Consider the following 19,189-nt stretch of genomic DNA (forward strand, 5'->3'; position numbering starts at 1 on the left):
ACTGGAAATGAAAAACTAAATGTTCACTTAATGATGGTGGATGGATGGATTATGGGTGGATGGTAGATGGACAGATAGTAGATGGATGGATGGACGATGGGTGGATGGTAGGTGGACAGATAGTAGATGGATGGATGGATGATGGATGGATAATTGGATGGTGGATGGATGGATGGATGGTTGGTTAGATGGATGGTGGATACTGTTGGAGTGTGAGCTCACAGATAAGAAGAGGCTAGAGTGACCCATGAGGTGGTGGATTAGAGGTGCAGACATTTGTTTGAACTCATATTACCTTAACATAGAGACAGACAGCTGTATATAGAAATACAGACATGTGTACATATGTGGGTTTGTATGTACACATACATGTCTGTTCCATCAGCTGAGAGAGCCTAAGAGGAAAGATACTCCAGGGAATTTCCTGGTGGTCCAGTGGTTAGGACCCCAGGCTTTTACTGCCAAGGGCTCAGGTTCAATCTTTGGTTGGGAAAACTAAGATTTCGCAAGCTGTGGAGTGTGGCCAAAAAAAAAAAAAAAGGAAGGTAAAGAAAAGATACTCCAAGAGCAGCCTCAAATGCTTGGAGGGAACAGTGCGGAGTATCTCAGAGTTGTTAGGACCCTGGGTAAAACACTCGAAAGGGTTTTGCCTCAGAACTGGGGCAAATTACCTCTAGATCAGCACTGCTCTGGTCCCGTCTAACAAAGCTTAACCACAGGATCTGAAAGGATCAGCATTTTCCATGTTAAAACTTAACTGCCTCCCAGAACAGGATTTAAGAATATTTATGTAAATACAAAATATCCATCACCAACAAAATCCACAATGTATGGTATCTAAAAATAAACTGTAAAAAAAACATGCAAAGAAGCAGAAGAACGGGATCCATTCCACTCCTATTTACCCAAGAGAAGAGGAAGCACTGTTCACACAGAGGTGTGGACGTGAACCTTCCCAGCAGCTGTATCTGTAACAGCCAAGACCCGGAGACAACCAGACGTTTATCAACAACGTGGACAAACAAACTGCGGTAAACCCAGACAGGGAATTTTAAAAGATGAACTGTTGATACATGCTGTCAATACAGATGAATCTAAAGATAATTTGGCTGAGTGAAAGGAGTTAGACTAAAAAGAGAGCATGCTGCATGATTCCATTTATATAAAATTCTAGGAAACACAAACTGGCTGATGATAGAAAGCAGACCTGTGGTTACTTTGGGAGGGAGGGAGGTGTGGGGGGGACAGGTAAACTTTGGGGTGACGGGGCTGCCGTTTGATTGTGCTGACGGCTTCACAAGTCTCCGCATGTGCGTGTGTGTGCATCTGATTGCACTGTTTGAATATGTGAAGTTTTTATGTCAATAAAGCTGGCTAAGAAATATAGTGGGTAGGGCGGGAAATACAGACTGGCAGAGCAGTCTCACCCGTCCAATCTCCTAGGTGTACAGTTTACCGTGAACACGTTTTATAGAGGGCCCTCCTGTATCTGCAGTTTACATAACTTAGAAATATCACCATTAGAGACAAGGATGAAAAACCGAATTTACAAATAAGAAATCATTTTCTCTCTCAAATGAAGTGGTAACAATAGCAGTGAAAAATCTAGCAAGGAGATACAGATTTTACGGATTACGAGATGATTCTAAACGATCAAAAGGGTTAATTAACCATGACAAGGAGAACTGGAGTGAAGTAAAAATGGATGAGCACACACCCACCACCTTAGCGGCCAGTGGCCGAGTGTGTCTGGTCACTTTCCGTAAGCTCCCCTTTCTTCCTTTCTGCCACGGTGCACACCCCGTCACAAACGCCACCGCAGTGCAGACCCCTGTGCGTGAGGTGAAGCAGGCTCGCTGGGTTGTGCACGCTCAACCGCGCTCTCCGTGACACGGGTTTACCCGTGAACACGGCTGCCAGCACCGCCAGCCTCCCTCTCCCACCGTCAGCGAAGGTCAGCGCATGGTCTCGGGAACATCTTCCCGGGGTGGGGACATGGGAGAAGACGGTGGGGGAGCAAGCCCTGGACACAAGGGGAGTCGTGGGGGTGAGGGAACACAGAGAAGTCCCACCAGACGCTGCCGGGAGAAACTTCTCAGTTCTCCCAAGAGAGCCGGGCTCATCCACGATCAGAGAGGTAAACTGCAAACACACCTCCTGGGCGGTTCAATCCTGACTCCTCCAGTCCCAACTCAACACCCACTCCTGCCAAGAAGGACCGTGGGGTCAAGTCCTCCCCAAAGGAGCCTCCTTTAAATCAGGGGTGCAGCTGACACCACATTATCCCAGCCCGGCTTTTTTGGGGAGGGGCCATGCTGCAAAGCTTGAAGAGCCTTAGCTCTGCACAGGGACTGAACCCATGTCCCCTGCATTGGAGGCGTGGAGTCCTAGCCACTGGGTCGCCAGAGAAGTCCCCGGGGTGGCTTACATGTTGCCCAGAGAGATGGACTGTGCCGTGGCCCCCTCTTTCCCAGCGAGGTTACCAGACTAGACCCCACATTTTACTGCTTTGTATCTGCCTTGCCTGATGCCTGATGTAGTTCTTTGTTTTTTTCTACCATAACCATCTTAAAATCCCTTTTTTTTACAGTTTTAATATTTTTTTTATTGAAGCATAGTTGATATGCCACTTTGTGTTAATTTCCGCTATTCAGCAAAGCGATTCAGTTGTACACATATACATACATTCGTTCTTTTTTAAAATATTCCTTTCCATTACGGTTTACCATATGGAAAAGACCCTGATCCTGGGAAAGACTGAAGGTGAAAGGAGAAGAGGGTGGCAGAGAATGAGATAGTTAGATGACATCATCAACTCAATGGACGTGGATTTGAGCAAACTCCGGGAGACAGTGGAGGACAGAGGAGCCAGGCGTAGTGCAGTCCACGGGGTTGCCAAGAGTCGGACACAACTGAATGACTGAACAACAATGACAAATTTAATACAGTTCTCCATGCTCTGCAGTAGGACTTTGTTGTTTTTCCATCCTAAACATGAAAGTTTACTAAAGAGTAAGGAGATGGTTCATATCCATTTCCAGACAAGAGAGTGATTTTTATTACAATAGGCATCTCTGCTTTAAAGAAACATAAACTCACAGCATTAAAAAAAAAAATGCCAGCTGAATTTCAAGCATTATGTGACTTATGTCCAGCTTTTATAAAGAGGACACACCATGAGATGCTGCGAAAGCCCAGTGGCGCTGCATGCCACGCTCTCGTGGCTGAAGATTTCAAGGCAGAAAGACGTGACTTCTCCTCCAGGTGAAGAGAACACTGTTCTCTGCGGAAAAACATTTCTGAGTAAAGCTTTCCAGGAAGTGGTACGCTTACCTGTAATAACAGAGCCATCTGATCCTGGACCACTTCCTAAGTACTGGTATTCTGTAAAACTGAAGCTTCCGGAACTGTCCTCCCCAATAGACTGAGAAATCTCTTGAATGGTTCCCATCTCTTGTAGGAAGTCTGCCGAGAGCGGGCTTTCCAGATCATCAGCCTCCAGTGGGGAGAGGGGACCGATGGGGCTCTCTGTGTCCACCATCTCCATCGGGAGGAGCTGGTCCCACGGCCTAGCTCCGATCTCCTGGGAGGAGAGAGAAGCCATCGGTGAAAACACTGAAGACCCGGAGGACCACTGGCTTTCCTTGAGTGGAAGCATCACTGGCCAGTGGAGACACACCTGAACTCACAATCGAAAGAGTAACGTTGTCGGCCATCCTTCCTCCGCTTGACTCTTGATAAGCTCAGTAAGAAAAGGAACAATTTTATTATTTTTATTTTTTATTTTGGTCAAGCGGCTTGCAGGATCTCAATTCCCCGACCAGGGACTGAACCCAGGTCCTTGGCAGTAACAGAACCGAATCCTAACCACTGCACCACCAAGGAAAAGCAAGGTCGCTCAGTCGTGTCCGACTCTTTGCGACCCCACGGACTGTAGCCTACCAGGTTCCTCCGTCCATGGGGTTTTCCAGGCAAGAACACTGGAGTGGGTTGCCATTTCCTTCTCCAGGGGATCTTCCCGACCCAGGGATTGAACCCGGGTCTCCCGCATTGCAGGCAGACGCTCTACCATCTGAGCCACCAGTGCACCACCAGGGAACTGTTCCTCGTCTCAGGAACTAGAGCTGACCCGGCCAGGAATCCCTCTGCGTTGCTGCGCGCCCTCTGTGTGTCGGAGGAAGACAGAAATGGCAGGAAGACGGACACAAGCTTAGTTCCCGCTGCCCCAGGGCAGCCCTTCTGGTGGGGACACGCCTGGACTGTCTGATGGGCATGCAAGGATGTGGGAGGGGGAGGGAGAGGGCACAGCTGCCAGGGGGGCTTCGCTTAAAAGGGCGCAGACCCATGCAGGAACAAGGGAGAGAGCTGTGCAGACGCCTTGGGGAGAATGTTCCAGTGAAAGGAGTGGCAAGTGTGAAGCCCCCCAGGATGGATGCCTGCGGGGGTACTTGCAGGCACAAGCGGGTCAGTGTGGCTTGGCTGGGGTCCCGGGGGGAGCGGGAGGGGCAGGCAGCTGGCAGGCACGCTGGGCACAATATTATATGTTCTCTGTGCACGTGGGATGCGTCATGCAGGTAGGTGTTCCTAAAGTGACTACACAGTGACAAATACATCTAGTGTTACAAAAATCTAAACAGGTCAGTCCCGGAGAGTGCTAGGCTGTTTCAACTCACACACAGAAGAACGCTCTCTACGTGGGCACTTTCAGGCTGCAGCGTGCCCCCCAGATTCCGGTGTGGGAGTCCTGACGCCTGTGCGTGCCTGCTCAGTCGTGTCTGACTCTTTGCAACCCAGTGGATGGTAGCCCACCTGGCTCCTCTGTCCATGGGACTCTCCAGGCAAGAATACTGGAGTGGGTAGCCATGCCCTCCTCCAGGGATCTTTCCCACCCAGGGATCGAATCCGCGTCTCCTGTGTCTCCTGCACTGGTAGGCGGGTTCTCTGCCACTGAGCCACCTGGGAAGCCCTAGGGCCCTAGAGTGAGGTTGCATTTGGACATGAGAAAGGGGTGATTACATTAAGATGAGGTCTTCAGAGGGGGCCCTAATCCAATCTGGCTGGTGGAAAGAGACATGGGGGTGTACACGGGGGGTGGGGGGGGGGCAGCCCGTGAGGACACAGCGGACAGCGGCCCTGTGACCCGAGCAGAGGGGCCTTGAGAAGAACCAAAACCGCCCACACTTCGATCTTGGACTGCAGGCCTCCCAGACGGTGAGAAGCAAACATTGTCGAGGGCCACAGCCCATGACCCGCCCCGGGGGTACAAAGTCAAAGCTCAGGTCCTTCCGTGCAGGCTGGCTTCACGCTGCTGCCCAAGCCTCGGAAACCACTTCCTGCGACCTTCAGACCAGGGCCCGGCCTCCTGCACAGCGTGGGCCCTGGTGACACACCCTCCCCACCTCGCCCTGGTCACCCGCCCCCACGCCCCCAAGACCAGCGGCACGGGTCATCGCCCCGTCTAGACCCCCCAGTGCCAGTCCCGGCCCCCTGCTTGAACCGCCCTCCCCTCCTCGCCCTCCCAAGGCCCCTCCAAGTTCACCCCCCAGCCCGGCCCGGTCCCTCCTCGCCAACGAGGCTGATGAGGCAACATTCAGCTTCTGAAATGGTCTCAGGGAAGCCCACGCGCACATCGAGAATGGGACCCCGGGGGTGCGTGCCGCCAGTCCTGGCCGGGGCTCAGCGGGGCGAGGGGCTGTGGTCCCTCCACGACCTCGGAAGGCTGGGCTCTTGGGACCGAGGAAGAAAAGAAACGAAAGAAAGGGAAGTTGCTCAGTTGTATCCAACTCTTTGTGACCCCACGGACTGTAGCTTACCAGGGTCCTCTGTCCATGGGATTTCCCAGGCAAGAACACTGGAGCGGGTTGCCATTTCCCTCTCCAGGGGATCTTCCCAACCCAGGGATCGAACCCGGGTCTCCCGTGTTTCAGGCAGATGCTTTACCCTCTGAGCCACCACGACCATGGACGGCTGGGCTCTTGGGACCAAGGGAGAGGACCCTGCCAAAAGCAGACCCGTGGAATATACTTGTGTCAAAGCATTTCACATCTCAGCCCAGCTGCAAGTCAACAGCAGCTTCAAGTGCAAAGATGAAGGGATGGTTTGCTTCCTTTAGAAATGAAAAATGGGTCCAGTCCACATGCTTTTGTGAGATTCACATCTCATGCCAGGATTCTGACAATGAATGATCATAGTCAACGATAATGCCACAACAGAAAAGAAAAGGGAATCATTAAACTTCCATAAGATTAAGAAGATGTTATCATCTTTTAGGGTAAATCAGACTGTGAATCTGCACTTTTTTTATTATATTTTATATTGCATCATATTTGAATTTCTTCAAGTGGCAAGTGAGATAAAGGGATTCCTTAAGATATTATCTGGGAGGTCCCTGGTGGTCCAGTGATTATGACTTCACCCTCCAATATGGGGGGTGCAGATTCCATCCCTGGTTGGGGAGCTAAAATCCCACGTGTCTTGTGGCCAAAAAACCAAAATATAAAAGAGAAGCAATATTACAAATTCAATAAAGACTTTAAAAATGGTCCACATCTAAAATAGATTTTTTTTAAAAAGGTATTTTCCACCATGAACAAAAGGTTCCAAAGTGCAGTCATTAACTTACTACCTCCACCATAAAGTTCAACCTCAAAAATATACGACAGCCAGGCACAGGCCATGTTATCAATGGGGCCGTGACCACCTCCTCCTCTGCGACGTCATATTCTCAGAGTTGCAAGGAAAACACACGTGGAAGCAGCTTTGTGTTCCTGCAAACATCCTATGTTTCAACCAGGCGCGCCCAGACCCAGAGGAACTCAACTCCGACTACAAACAATGTCAGTCTCCCTGGCGTTCCAACAGGGCGTTGGAATGCTCTGCCATCTTTTCGTTTTACCTTTCAGTTGCTTTCCAAGGGTACCTGAGATTTATGGAGAGAAACATCAGTGTTTCTGTTAATGAAGAGCTAAAGGATGTGAGAGTTGGACTATAAGGAAAGCTGAGCGCCGAAGAATGTATGCTTTTGAACTGTGGTGTTGGAGAAGACTCTTGAGAGTCTCTTGGACTGCAAGGAGATCCAACCAGTCCATCCTAAAGGAGATCAGTCCTGGGTGTTCATTGGAAGGACTGATGCTGAAGCTGAAACTCTAATACTTTGGCCACTTAGTATGAAGAACTGACTCATTGGAAAAGACCCTGATGCTGGGAAAGAAAGATTGAAGGCAGGAGGAGAAGGGGACGACAGAGGATGAGATGGTTGGATGGCATCACCGACTCAATGGACATGAGTTTGAGTAAACTCCAGGAGTTGGTAATGGACAGGGAGGCCTGGTGTGCTGCAGTCGATGGGGTCGCAAAGAGTCGGACACAACTGAGCGACTGACTGAACTGAAATGAGATCCCTGGAAGTGAGGCAACACCATGACCTCTGGCCAGACGACCGGCCGCCACACATCACTGGACACACTGGCCCTGCCTGCTTCCAGCCTGAGCAGATAAGGGACACTGCCCTTTGGACGTTTCCAAAGGTAAAGTCGAGGCCGCGTGGCACACGGCCTACCCCGCTGGCCGGCGGTTCCTGGTAGCCTCTGCACATGTTGTCTCCACATCACTGTCACCTCTGGGATCAGGAAGGTCACGGCAAGTCCCTGCCCCTGGAGCCCACAGAACACGGCCGCCGCCTGGTCCATCAAGATGGGCAACAGGCGCCAATTACCATGCCCTGTCCCCGGGGTCCTAGGTCCTCCGGGGCTTCAGGAGGGAGAAAAAGACACCACCAATGATCTCTCAGCAGCTCCCAGTGTAGCCGAGAGGCAAGACATCAGGAGATGATGCGGATGGAAGTCAAACAGGCCTCGGTTTCTGGGCAGGGAGAAGCCAGGGAAGGAGCGGCGGGTGCTGAGGATAGGTGATAAAGCCGAGTTCCAACAGAGACGTGGGGGATGCATACTCCATCCCCCTTCCTGGACAATCCATTCTGAGACTTGCTGGCTTCTAAATGCATTTTTTCCCCTTTCTCATCCAACTTAAGTGTTAGAACTGTATCCTGTATATGAGAAACTCAAATGTAAACTGCTAAAGTTCTACTTTTAGTAGAACATTGATCTGTCAAAATATTGATTGTCCAGTGGTTAAGACTCAGCCTTGCCAACACAGGGGGTGTGGGTTTGATCCCTGGTCAGGGAACAAGTATATAACCCCACATGCCGAGCAGTGCAGTGAAAAAAAGATTTAAAACAAAATTAAATGAAAAAAAAAAAGAGAGAAATGAACAGAGTGAATCATAACCATTAAACTAAGCCTGAGAGACGAAACAAACAAAAATCTAAGCGCCATTGTTTGTTGTCGTTCAGCCGCCAAGTCATGTTGCGTCACGGTGAACATGGTGAACGACAGAGTCCTAGTGGCAGGAAGAGGCAGGCTTCACAGGGGAGGTGGGCGGGCGGGTGCACCTTTATCCTGAGGACGGGACCGTGCCCACGGCCTGGGCAGCCGCCTGGCACACATCACCGACCCCTCAGGGAGGCGTGGACAGAGCACCAGTCTGACTCTACCGGGGAAGGAGCAGGCAGAGAACACGCAGAACGTTGGGTTGCAAACCAGTGCTTTGAAGAGAGTCGGGAAGTCTCATTATCTGATTGGAATAACGAAGCGGGGACTCACTTGGCTGTTGTCTCCCAAGGGTGTTGCTGTGTCTCACCCATTTTTGCCCTCTCACGTTACTTTTTAAAGTTTTTTTTTTAAAGAATCCATTTATTTAATTAATTAATTTGGCTTATTAAATTCTTTGGCTTAGTGGTAGCATTCGGGATCTAGTTCCCTGACCAGGAAGCAAACCCAGGCCCCCTGCGTTGGGAGCGTGGAGTCTTAGCCCCTGGACCACCAGGGAAGTCCCCACACCCCCACACACATTATTAACAGAGTTTCTTGGACCTAGAAGGCCTTTTGTAAATGTTCTCTGAAATAAAGTACTAAATAAAAGTTCACCATCTAAACATATTTCTATGCTGTGACATCAGATACTAAAGAAAAAGAGCAAGTGGAATTAGGCTGGAGTTCTCTCTCAGAACCTGTGTTTGGCTCAAAAGGGTCCGGCTAAATAGCTGAGCAAACGTCAGCCTTTTACTTTGCTGCTCTTTACCTCCCTCTGTTCAGCTCTGACCGTACCATAAAGCCTTTGTAGACGATCCCTTCTCAGGCCTGATGATGCCGCCTTTGAGCGACCTGCTGACCACTGTCTTCACTCAGTTAAGTCTGGCTAGACTTCAGTCAGTGGTTAAGGGTAAAAGAGGGAATTTTTGTCAAAAGAGTACCATTTGTGGAGCAGACAAGCAGCTTTCAGACAAAGAATTTTTCCACTTTTCATCAACTCTAATTTACTACCTTGTCAGATTCTTTATACTTTCCTGTATACTTTATGGAGATTACACAACTATTGAGATGGCTTTTGGCTTAACTTGTTGGGTTAGGACTGGAAACAACATTTCAAAATAAACAAAATAATGCTAAAAAGTCCTCTGCACCTTTACCTTGCACCTGAAGTTCACTGAAATAGATTAATCATTAGTGCCTGCATAATGATTAACAAAGTAAGTGTAGAAAAGGCCTAGGAAACACATTTAAAACAGAAAAGTACCACAGTATAATAAGAAGAAAACAAAGGACTGTGTATTTTAACGAATTAAATCAAACATACCAGGAGTAGTTTGCACAATAGGTTTGACTAGAGCTTTCTAGATCTTTCCCAACAATGCCTAAGGCGTGAAATTTTGTAATCAAGAGTCTGGCAGGCAGAAACGGGAGACAAAAGGGCAGTTGTGAGCCTCTATATCTCTGTCTTTAAAGGTGCAAAGAGAATGTTTCCGATCATTTCCAAGAAATCTCCCTCCAGTTTTATACAAAGGTCACACTCTATCATGTAGGTGTTCCAGCACTTCAAACCCAACTCCTTCCCATATTTCTGAAAATGGAGTTAACTTTCTTAAATATAATCTTACTTTTGTGGATGGTGATACCAAAATAATTGCAGGAAAGTGGCAACTTTGGACACGCGTTGGTGTCAGCTGCAATGGAATTTGAGTGAGAAGCTTGGCACAGGAACCAAAGTCAATGGCTGCAGCCACTATGGAAAACAGCATGAAGTGAAGTGAAGCGAAGTGAAGTCGCTCCATCGTGTCCGACTCTTTGGGACCCCGTGGATTGGAGCCCGCCAGGCTCCTCTGTCCACGGGATTCTCCAGGCAAGAATACTGGAGTGGGTTGCCATTTCCTTCTCCAGGGGATCTTCCCAACCCAGGAATCGAACCCAGGTCTCCTGAATTGCAGGAGACATTGCAGTCTCTGACTGCAACTCAGAGACTTTAACCTCTGAGCCACCAGGGAAAAACAGTATGGAGTCCCTCAAAAAACCAAAAATAGAGTTGCCATGTGATCCAGCAATCCCACTCCTGGATGGATATCCAGACAAAACTATAACGCAAAAAGATACATGCATCCCCGTGTTCACAGCAGCACAATTTACAGCAGAGACATGGACACACCCTAACTGTCCATGGACAGATGAATGGGTAAAGAGAAGTGGTAAAGATATACACATGAATACTACTCAGCCATAAAGAAGAATAAAGCCAACGGCAGCAGCACGGAGGGCCTTGGAGCTTATCATACTAAGTGAAGTAGGTCAGAGAGAGAGAGACAAATACCGTACGATATTGCTTACATGTGGGGTCTAAAATACGACACAATGGAACCTATTTGGGAGACAGAAGCAGACTCACAGACAGAACAGATTTCTGGTTGCCAAGGGGGTGGGGAGCTAGAGAGCAATGGTCTGGGAGTCTGAGGTTAGCAGATGAAAACTATTACACATAGAACGGATGGACAACAAGGTCTTACTGCATAGTAAAGGAACTATATTCAATACCCTGTGACAAGCCATAATGGCAAAGAACATGAAAAAGAATATATATATATATATATATATATATATGGCTACTATATAGCTCAGTCAGTAAAGAATCTGCCTGCAACGCAGGAGAGCCAGGTTTGATTCCTGGGTTGGGAAGATCCCCTGGAGAAGGAAATGGCAACCTACTTCAGTATTTTTGCCTGGGAAATCCCATGGACAGAGGACCCTGGCAGGCTATAGTCCACGGGGTCGCAGAGTCGGACATGACTGAGCAACTAAACCATCACCATATGTGTATACATATATACATATAATGGAATCACTTTGCAGCAGAAATGAACACAACATTGAAAATCAACTCGACTTCAATTAAAAAATAAATTTTAAAAGTTGTGAGCGAAAGTCCACAGAAATGAAACTCACATTTATGATACGAACACTTTGTCCCAATGAAGATGGAAACGTGGGTAGTGGGGAGGACACTGAACTTCACCACTCAGACGACAGACAAGCAGCAGAGAACCAAGGGCCTGGATGGTCACAAAGCTGAATGGTGACGCTCCAGGCAAGGAGGGCCTAATGGGTGTTGGTAGGGACATCCCACAGATGGCAGGACGCGAGTCAAGCTGGGGCTCACCGCTGGGATGGGAGCCGTGTTTTGTGAACTTGGTGGACCATGTGAGTTCCCCTGAGCTGACGACCATGCTTCTCCTGGAGACATCTTAGAGGGGGACCCACAGCTCCCCACACACAGCTCCAGGGCAGGGGTGTGGGAGCTGAGACAGGGCGGGGAGGGGGTGCAAGGAGCACCCTGGGAACCAGGCCCTCCGTAACAGTTACTGCAGTGCTATGGGTAACAGTTACTATGGGTCGACACTGGGGCAGGGGAGGCAGCCCTGGTCCCACTGACATCGGGGACCAGAGGCTCAGAGAGGTACATGCCTTGTGCGGCCTGGACATGAAGAGAGAGAAATAAATGAGTGACGGCAGAGGCAGTGTGACGAGGGCCATCTGGGGACACCCTGAGGGCCAGGGAGCCTCCACCAAGGAGGGGATGTCCGTGCTGAATCCTAAGAGGTGGCCAGAAAGAAATGCAGCAGGAGAAAAAGGGTGAGGAGGAGTTTCTAAGGAAAGGGCACAGCCCGTGTGCAGAGATGACCTGAAACATCCCTGAGTAGCTGAGAAGGTTGGGGTCATCCACGCGGAGGGCGCTGGGCCCGTGACCCGTGGCTGCACCGCAAACAGCCCCACAGCTGAGCGGCTTGAACTCCATCCACTGTGTTTGTTCACAGTTCTGCGGGTCAGAACTCGGGCTGGGTTGGCTGGGTCTTCCTTGGTCAGCGGGTCGCCATGGTTGGGGGGTCATTGGGGACGGACTCTGGGTGCAGGCTGGGCCCTTCTGACCACGTGGCCTCTATCCTAGGAGGCCAGCCCGGGCTCCTGCAGGTGCCTTCGTCTTCCAAGAGGGAGTGTGGGAGCTTGGCGACCTCACTCGTAAATACTGCATCACTTCTGCCAACTTCTGCAGGTCAAAGCGAGTCAGAGGTGAGCTGAGATCCAAGCGGTGGGGAAATGAGCCCGGTCTCCAAGAGGGCACCCCAGAGAACCTGGGACCCTTTATTGGTGCAGGGTTGGGGTTGGGGGTGGGGGCCTTCCCCAGGGGGAGAGGCCGGCAGTGCAGTCAGGGTGCATCACCGCTCACGGCTCAGGACTCAGCCTGTGGTCTCCACCTTGCAAGCAGGAAGCAGCCACAGAGGCATGCGGGCAGGACGGTGACATGGGAGGAACCGCATCGGGCTTGTCCTGGCAGCAGGTGGAATCCAGGGTTAAAGGAAAGCAGGCAAAGTGAGAAGCCCCAGGACTCCTCCAGAGGATGTGCTAAGTGCCCCCCGTAAGAGGGGACACGCCCCCAGGGCTGATCTGGGGAGGCCTGAGGGAAGAGGACGAAGACCTAACGTGGCCAGCGGGCAGGGATGGAGCAGCGAACTGGGACAGAGCCTGGGATACACCTCCTCTCCGGCTCAGGTAACTGGGAGCCACCATGAAACCGGGAACGTGAAGAGAAGAGCCGGTTCCCAGAGCCGAGAGAGTCGTGGAGGGGGAAGGTGGTGAATTCAGGGGTGGGCTGCGGTGTCTGCAGGACACACAGGCTCAGGCTCTGTCAATGCCTCCTCTTCCGGAAAGCTCTGAGGATGTTACCAGCGTTCACCTCCTACAGCTCCTAGCAGCAGCAGCATCGGGCGGGCAGATGAAGCCCCATCCTCCTCTGGGTGACCTTAGATACCTGAAACGCAGTCTCAATAGCTGTGATGGGGTTACTAACATCCACATGCTGGTTGGCCCAAGCATGGTGGCTCGACGGGCCCGTGGTGACTGTCCCTCCTCCTTCCTCAGGTCCCCCCGCCCCACCCCCACCTTTATCCCTTAATCACACCCTTCCTCCTGCCTGGGTGGACTTTAAAGAAGGCTGAGCGTCGAAGAATTGATGCTTTTGAACTGTGGTTCTGGAGAAGGCTCTTGAGAATCCCTTGAACTGCAAAAAGATCAAACCAGTCAATCCTAAAGGAAGTCAATCTTGAATAGTCACTGGAAGGACTGGTGCTGAAGCTGAAGCTCCAATACTTTGGCCACCTGATGTGACCCTGATTCTGGGAAAGATTGAAGGCAGGAGGAGAAGGGGGCGACAGAGGATGAGATGGTTGGGTGGCGTCACCAACTCGATGGACACGAGTTTGAGTAAGCTCTGGGAGCTGGTGATGGACAGGGAGGCCTGGCGTGCTGCAGTCCATGGGGTCGCAAAGAGTCGGACACGACTGAGCGACTGAACAACAACAAAGGCAAGAGCAAGCTGACAGAAACATACAGAGAAAAATACCCCTCGGGTGTGCGGAGCTGAACACCAGGAGGAAGGGGAGACGAGGCAGCATTTGTATTAGATTCTACAAGTACCGGGAAGAAATGCTGGAGACCTATGAGGCCTTCCTGTTGCTGAAACAAAGTGAGACAGTAGGAAGCAGATTACTCAAGGCTGACTGACGGCGTCAGCCCGTGAATGCATTTCCACTTCCTGCCCTGCGGTGTTGAGAGCCTACACAAAGGTTTTATGGGAAAGAGAAAAGTCCCTTTATCTTTAACTTCTCCGGGCCAACTCAATGAAATCTAAGTTTGTTCTAAACCACGAGAAATCAAGTAGAAAGACAATTACTTCCGGTAGTTGTATATCCTGGAGGCTAATTTTGGCTTTATGATTTCAGAAACTTGATAACAGATGTGCCCATTATTTTCTTTTTTTTAAAAACCGTTAAAAAAATCAAAGTATAGTTAATTTACAATGTTGTGTTAGTTTCAGTGTATAGCAGGGTGGTTCAGTTGTACACAAATATACATATATATGTTCCTTTTCAGATTCTTTTCTATTACAGGTTATTACAAGATACTATATATAGTTTCCTATGCTATACAGTAGGTCATTGTTGTTTATCTCTTTTATACATAGTAGCATATATCTGTTGTGCGTGCGTCCTCAGTCACTTCAATCATGTCTGACTCTTTGCAACCCCGTGGATTGTAGCCCACCAGGCTCCTCTGTCCATGGAATTCTCCGGGCAAGAATACTGGAGTGGGTTGCCATTTCCTCCTCCAGGGGATCTTCCCTACCCAGGGATCAAGTCCACATCTGTCGGTGTCTCCTGCATTGCAGGCAAATTCTTTTTTTTTTTTTTCATTTATTTTTATTAGTTGGAGGCTAATTAATTACTTTACAATACTGTAGTGGTTTTTGCCGTACATTGACATGAATCAGCCATGGATTTGCATGTGTTCCCCATCCCGATCCCCCCTCCCACCTCCCTCTCCATCCCATCCCTCTGGGTCTTCCCAGTGCAGCAGCCCTGAGCACTTGTCTCATGCATCCAACCTGGGCTGGTGATCTGTTTCACACTTGATACTATACTTGTTTCAATGCTGTTCTCTCAGAACATCCCACCCTCACCTTCTCCCACAGAGTCCAAAAGTCTGTTCTGTACATCTGTGTTTCTTTTTCTGTTTTGCATATAGGGTTATTGTTACCATCTTTCTAAATTCCATATATATGCGTTAGTATACTGTATTGGTCTTTATCTTTCTGGCTTACTTCAGTATGTATAATGGGCTCCAGTTTCATCCATCTCATTAGAACTGATTCAAATGAATTCTTTTTGATGGCTGAGTAATATTCCATGGTGTATACATATACACAGGCAAATTCTTTACCTACTGAGCCACCTGGGAAGCCCACATACCTGTTAATCCCTGCTAATTTATCCCTCCCCAGGACCATCCCCTCGGGAAACCATAAATCTGTTTTCTATGTCTGTGAGTCTGTCTCTGATTCATTAGCAAATTCACGGATATCACTTTTTAGCTTCCACAGGTCCGTGATAGCACACAATCCAAGTCTTCGTCTCACTCGCTTGACTTCATGTGATCACCTCGAGGTCCGAGCCTGCCGCTGCAAATGGCAGAGACGCGGCCGGTCCAAACCGCTCTCCTTCAGCTCCCCCTTTGTGGGCTTCCCTGGTGGCTCAGAGGTTAAAGCGTCTGCCTGCGATTCAGGAGATCTGGGTTCGATCTCTGGGTCTGGAAGATCCACTAGAGAAGGAAATGGCAACCCACTCCAGTATTCTTGCCATGGGGTCACAAAGAGTGGGACACGACTGAGCGACTTGACTTGACTTCACTTCACTTGGCTCTGAATGAGGTCAGAGGCATCGCATTCAACACCGGGCCGCAGCGGGCAAGGTCTGAGCGTCCTCCCGTTTTTCCGGTCTGACACGGAGCAGCAGAGGGTCAGACACAGGGACCTCAGAGTAAAGCGGCCCTCCCTCTAGTGATAACGTTAGGAGAGGCGGGAAGTACTAGAAGTTTCTGGAGAGACAAGCCCCCGCCAGTAATGCTCTGAATGCCCAGAGCCAGCTCGGCCCGCAGAACCGCCTGGGAATTCAGCATCAGCCCTTCCGTAAACGCACTCGGAGGAGCAACTTCATGGACATGGTCCCACTTTCTGGGAGGTGAGCACCACTTCCGGACGTTTTCATAAACCACGCTAAGGTACAAAACGAGTGGGTGTGTCCAGCGTTCAGAGCGGCCTGCCTTCTGCTGCTCTGACTTGACTGGACCATGACGCGTGCTCACTCCGTGTGTTCTGCTCTGCAGCGAATGAGACAACAGTAGGAAAAAAGCCAAAATCGGGGATAGTAATATAATGTTTTCACTGGCTTCATCCTCCTCCATAAGGATAAAGAGATCAGGAAAAAATCCACTTTGTCTCTTCAGCAGTTCTATTTGGACATCTGACACACAATATTACAATTTTATTTCTACGGTCACCGAGGGATGGTTTATCTTCAGCTTTATGGGTCTGTGAGCGTCTGTGATAGGCATATTGGGGAGACCACCGACTAAGACAGCGTTCTCACTCTTGAGTTCCAAGTAATTGTGGGGGGGGTGGAAGATAAAACACGCTCACCAGTAATCACCCCGGAAAACAGAAAACGAGATGGCACTGGATACTGTAGACAGAGAGTTTCAGGAGAAAAACCCAGTTAGCACACTCAAAACTAACGGGAGCTTATCTTTGCAGAACTTCAAAATTTTTTTATTTCTTTATTGTTTTTATTTTTTGTGATTTTTTTTTTTCAGGGTGCCGTTCAGCCTGTGGAATCTTAGCTCCCTGACCAGGGACCAAACCTGTCCCCTAGGAGTGGAAGTGTGGAGTCTTAACCACTAAACCACCAGGGAAGTCCCAAAACTACTTTTTAAAAAATTCATTTATGTTTAATTGGAGGATAATTGCTTTACAATATTGTGTTGGTGTCTGCCAAACATCAACACGACTCAGCCATAGGTACGCACATGTCCCCTCCCTCTTGAACCTCCCCCGTTCTAGGCTGTCACGGAGCACCGGTTTGCGCTCCCTGCATCTAGAGCAGATTCCCACTGGCTGTCTAGTTTCCATAGCGTAATGCATATGTTTCCACGCTACTCTCTCAGCTCGTCCCACCCTCTCCTTCCCCACTGTGTCCACAAGTCTGTTCGTGTCTGCATTTCCATTGCTGCCCTGGGAACAGGTTCATCAGTACCGTCTTCCTAGATTTCATACACACGCCTTCATACGCAATAATTGCAGGACTTCTTTTTTTAAATTCAAGCTTTAATCTTAGCCCAGAGAGTAGGAAGTGTAAGTTCTGGAGTAACCAGAACTGCCACAGCCGCGCAGGAGTTGTGTGACTCTGGAGCTGACTTACCAAGTCCCTGAGGGCAGGAGGATAAAGGCCATCATCTCCCAGAAAGCAAAGCGAAAAGGCAGATGGAAATGGGAGAAGACAGAGGAGAGAGTGGGAGGAGCAGTCCAGGGGCGAGACTCATCCAAGCAAGATGTCCCAGAGGGAGGGAGGTGGGGAGTCGGGGCAGAAGAAACGATCTGGGCGGAGGAAACGATCCGCAAGAACCGCTCTCAGAACTGTAGGCTGAGCGTTCTCAGGTCCCCAGTACAATGGGTGAATGCAGACCTACATCAAGGCAGAGCACGGGGAAATTCTGGAACACATTGGGACCAAGAGAGGCCAGTAGACCCTTCAAGCTTTCAGAGGGAGAAAACGTGCCCCATGCAAAGCGTCAAATGCAGTAAGTCCTCTACGTAGGGATGAACTCCATCCCCACAGCACATCTGTAAGTCCAACAAAGTTAGCCGAGATACCCAACTAGCACAACAGGCTATATAGTGGTCGTTTTAGTCTCGAAGTTGTGTCCAACTCTTTGGACCCCATGGATTGTAGCCTACCAAGCTCCTGTCCATAGACTTTACCAGGGAAAAATACTGGAGTGGGTTGCCATTTCCTTCTCCATCAGCTCTTCCCAAACCAGAGATTGAACCCATGTCTCTTACACCTCCTGCACTGGCAGGCAGACTCTTTACCACTGAGTCCCTAGGGAAGCCTGGGCTATATAGTACTGCACTGCAATAGGCTTGTAACACTTTCACACAACTAACACCTAAACACAAATAAATACAAAAAGTAAGGAAAACACTTTTAACCTTACAGTACAGTACCTTGAAAAGTGCAGTAGTGACTGCAGTAATGAAACTAAAAGACGCTTGCTCCTTGGAAGGAAAGCTATGCCAAACCTAGACAGCATATTAAAAAGCAGAGGCATCACTTTGCCGACAAAGGTCGGTCTAGTCAAAGCTATGGTTTTTCCCGTAGTCATGTATGGACGTGAGAGTTGGACTATAAAGAAAGCTGAGGGCCAAAGAATTGATGCTTTTGAACTGTGGTGTTGGAGAAGACTCTAGAGAATCCCTTGGACTGCAAGGAGATCCAACCAGTCCATCCTAAAGGAGATCAGTCCTGGGTGTTCATTGGGAGGACTGATGCTGAAGCTGAAACCCTAATACTTTGGCCACCTGATACGAAGAGCTGACTCCTTGGAAAAGCCCCTGATGCTGGGAAAGATTGAAGGTGGGAAGAGAAGGGGATGACAGAGGATGAGATGGTTGGATGGCATCAGACACAATGGACACGAATTTGAGCAAGCTCTGGGAGATGGTGAAGGACAGGGAGGCCTGACGTGCTGCCGTCCGCGGGGTCGCAAAGAGGCGGACACGACTGAGCAACTGAAGAGCAACAACAGAAGAGCAGCTGGCTCGAGCAGCACCAGCTGCATCACCGCCGCTTTCACACTTGCTTCTGGACGTCCGCGACTTGAAATAGAGACACTGTACGACGGTACTCACAAGCACAACCACTTGCAGAGGACGCACGCACACAACCATGTACACCAGATACCTGAACCAGCTGACACGACTGGACACGTCAACGCACGCCCAAATCTTGGAAAGTGTGCAACTTGAAGGCTCATATATAGGCGACTTGACTTGCTGCTTGAGAATGCATTTGAATTTCTCAACAGCAGCACTGGAAGCAGAAGACAGCAGGACAGCACGTCTACAGTGGGGAAAGGAAGGGGCTCCCAATCGTAACTCAACATCCAGGTGAACGGGCCATGAGGTGGGAAGGTAGGAAAGCTCCGGTGTATTCTTTTAGCGTGGTAACTGTGCCTCTCTCTGAGACTCTGGAGTCTCTCCCTCCCCTGATAACCCGGTACTTATCTCATCTCACAGGCAATGATGGGGGAGTGTGTTTTTTAAATGGAGTTATAAAATTCAACTCAAGCATCTCTTCTAGCCATCTAACCTGTGGTAAAATGTTGAAAGTTGCTCCTGTCTCATCTGCTGTGGTTTTAT

General features: G+C 49.5%; 1 protein-coding gene across 3 annotated transcripts in view; it reads right to left on the minus strand.

Moving 5' to 3' along the window:
* Nucleotides 1-19,189, minus strand: part of PPARA (peroxisome proliferator activated receptor alpha) — a 71,356-nt gene that overhangs the window by 24,815 nt on the left and 27,352 nt on the right. For all 3 annotated transcript variants that reach the window (XM_043881086.1, XM_043881087.1, XM_043881088.1), the window contains exon 3: nucleotides 3,334-3,583. In XM_043881086.1, coding sequence (XP_043737021.1) covers nucleotides 3,334-3,547 — 214 coding nt within the window. In that variant the 5' untranslated portion in view covers nucleotides 3,548-3,583. The remainder of the gene's footprint in view (nucleotides 1-3,333; nucleotides 3,584-19,189) is intronic.

The sequence above is a fragment of the Cervus elaphus genome, chromosome 22, assembly GCF_910594005.1.
Source record: "Cervus elaphus chromosome 22, mCerEla1.1, whole genome shotgun sequence".
Lineage (NCBI taxonomy): Eukaryota > Metazoa > Chordata > Mammalia > Artiodactyla > Cervidae > Cervus > Cervus elaphus.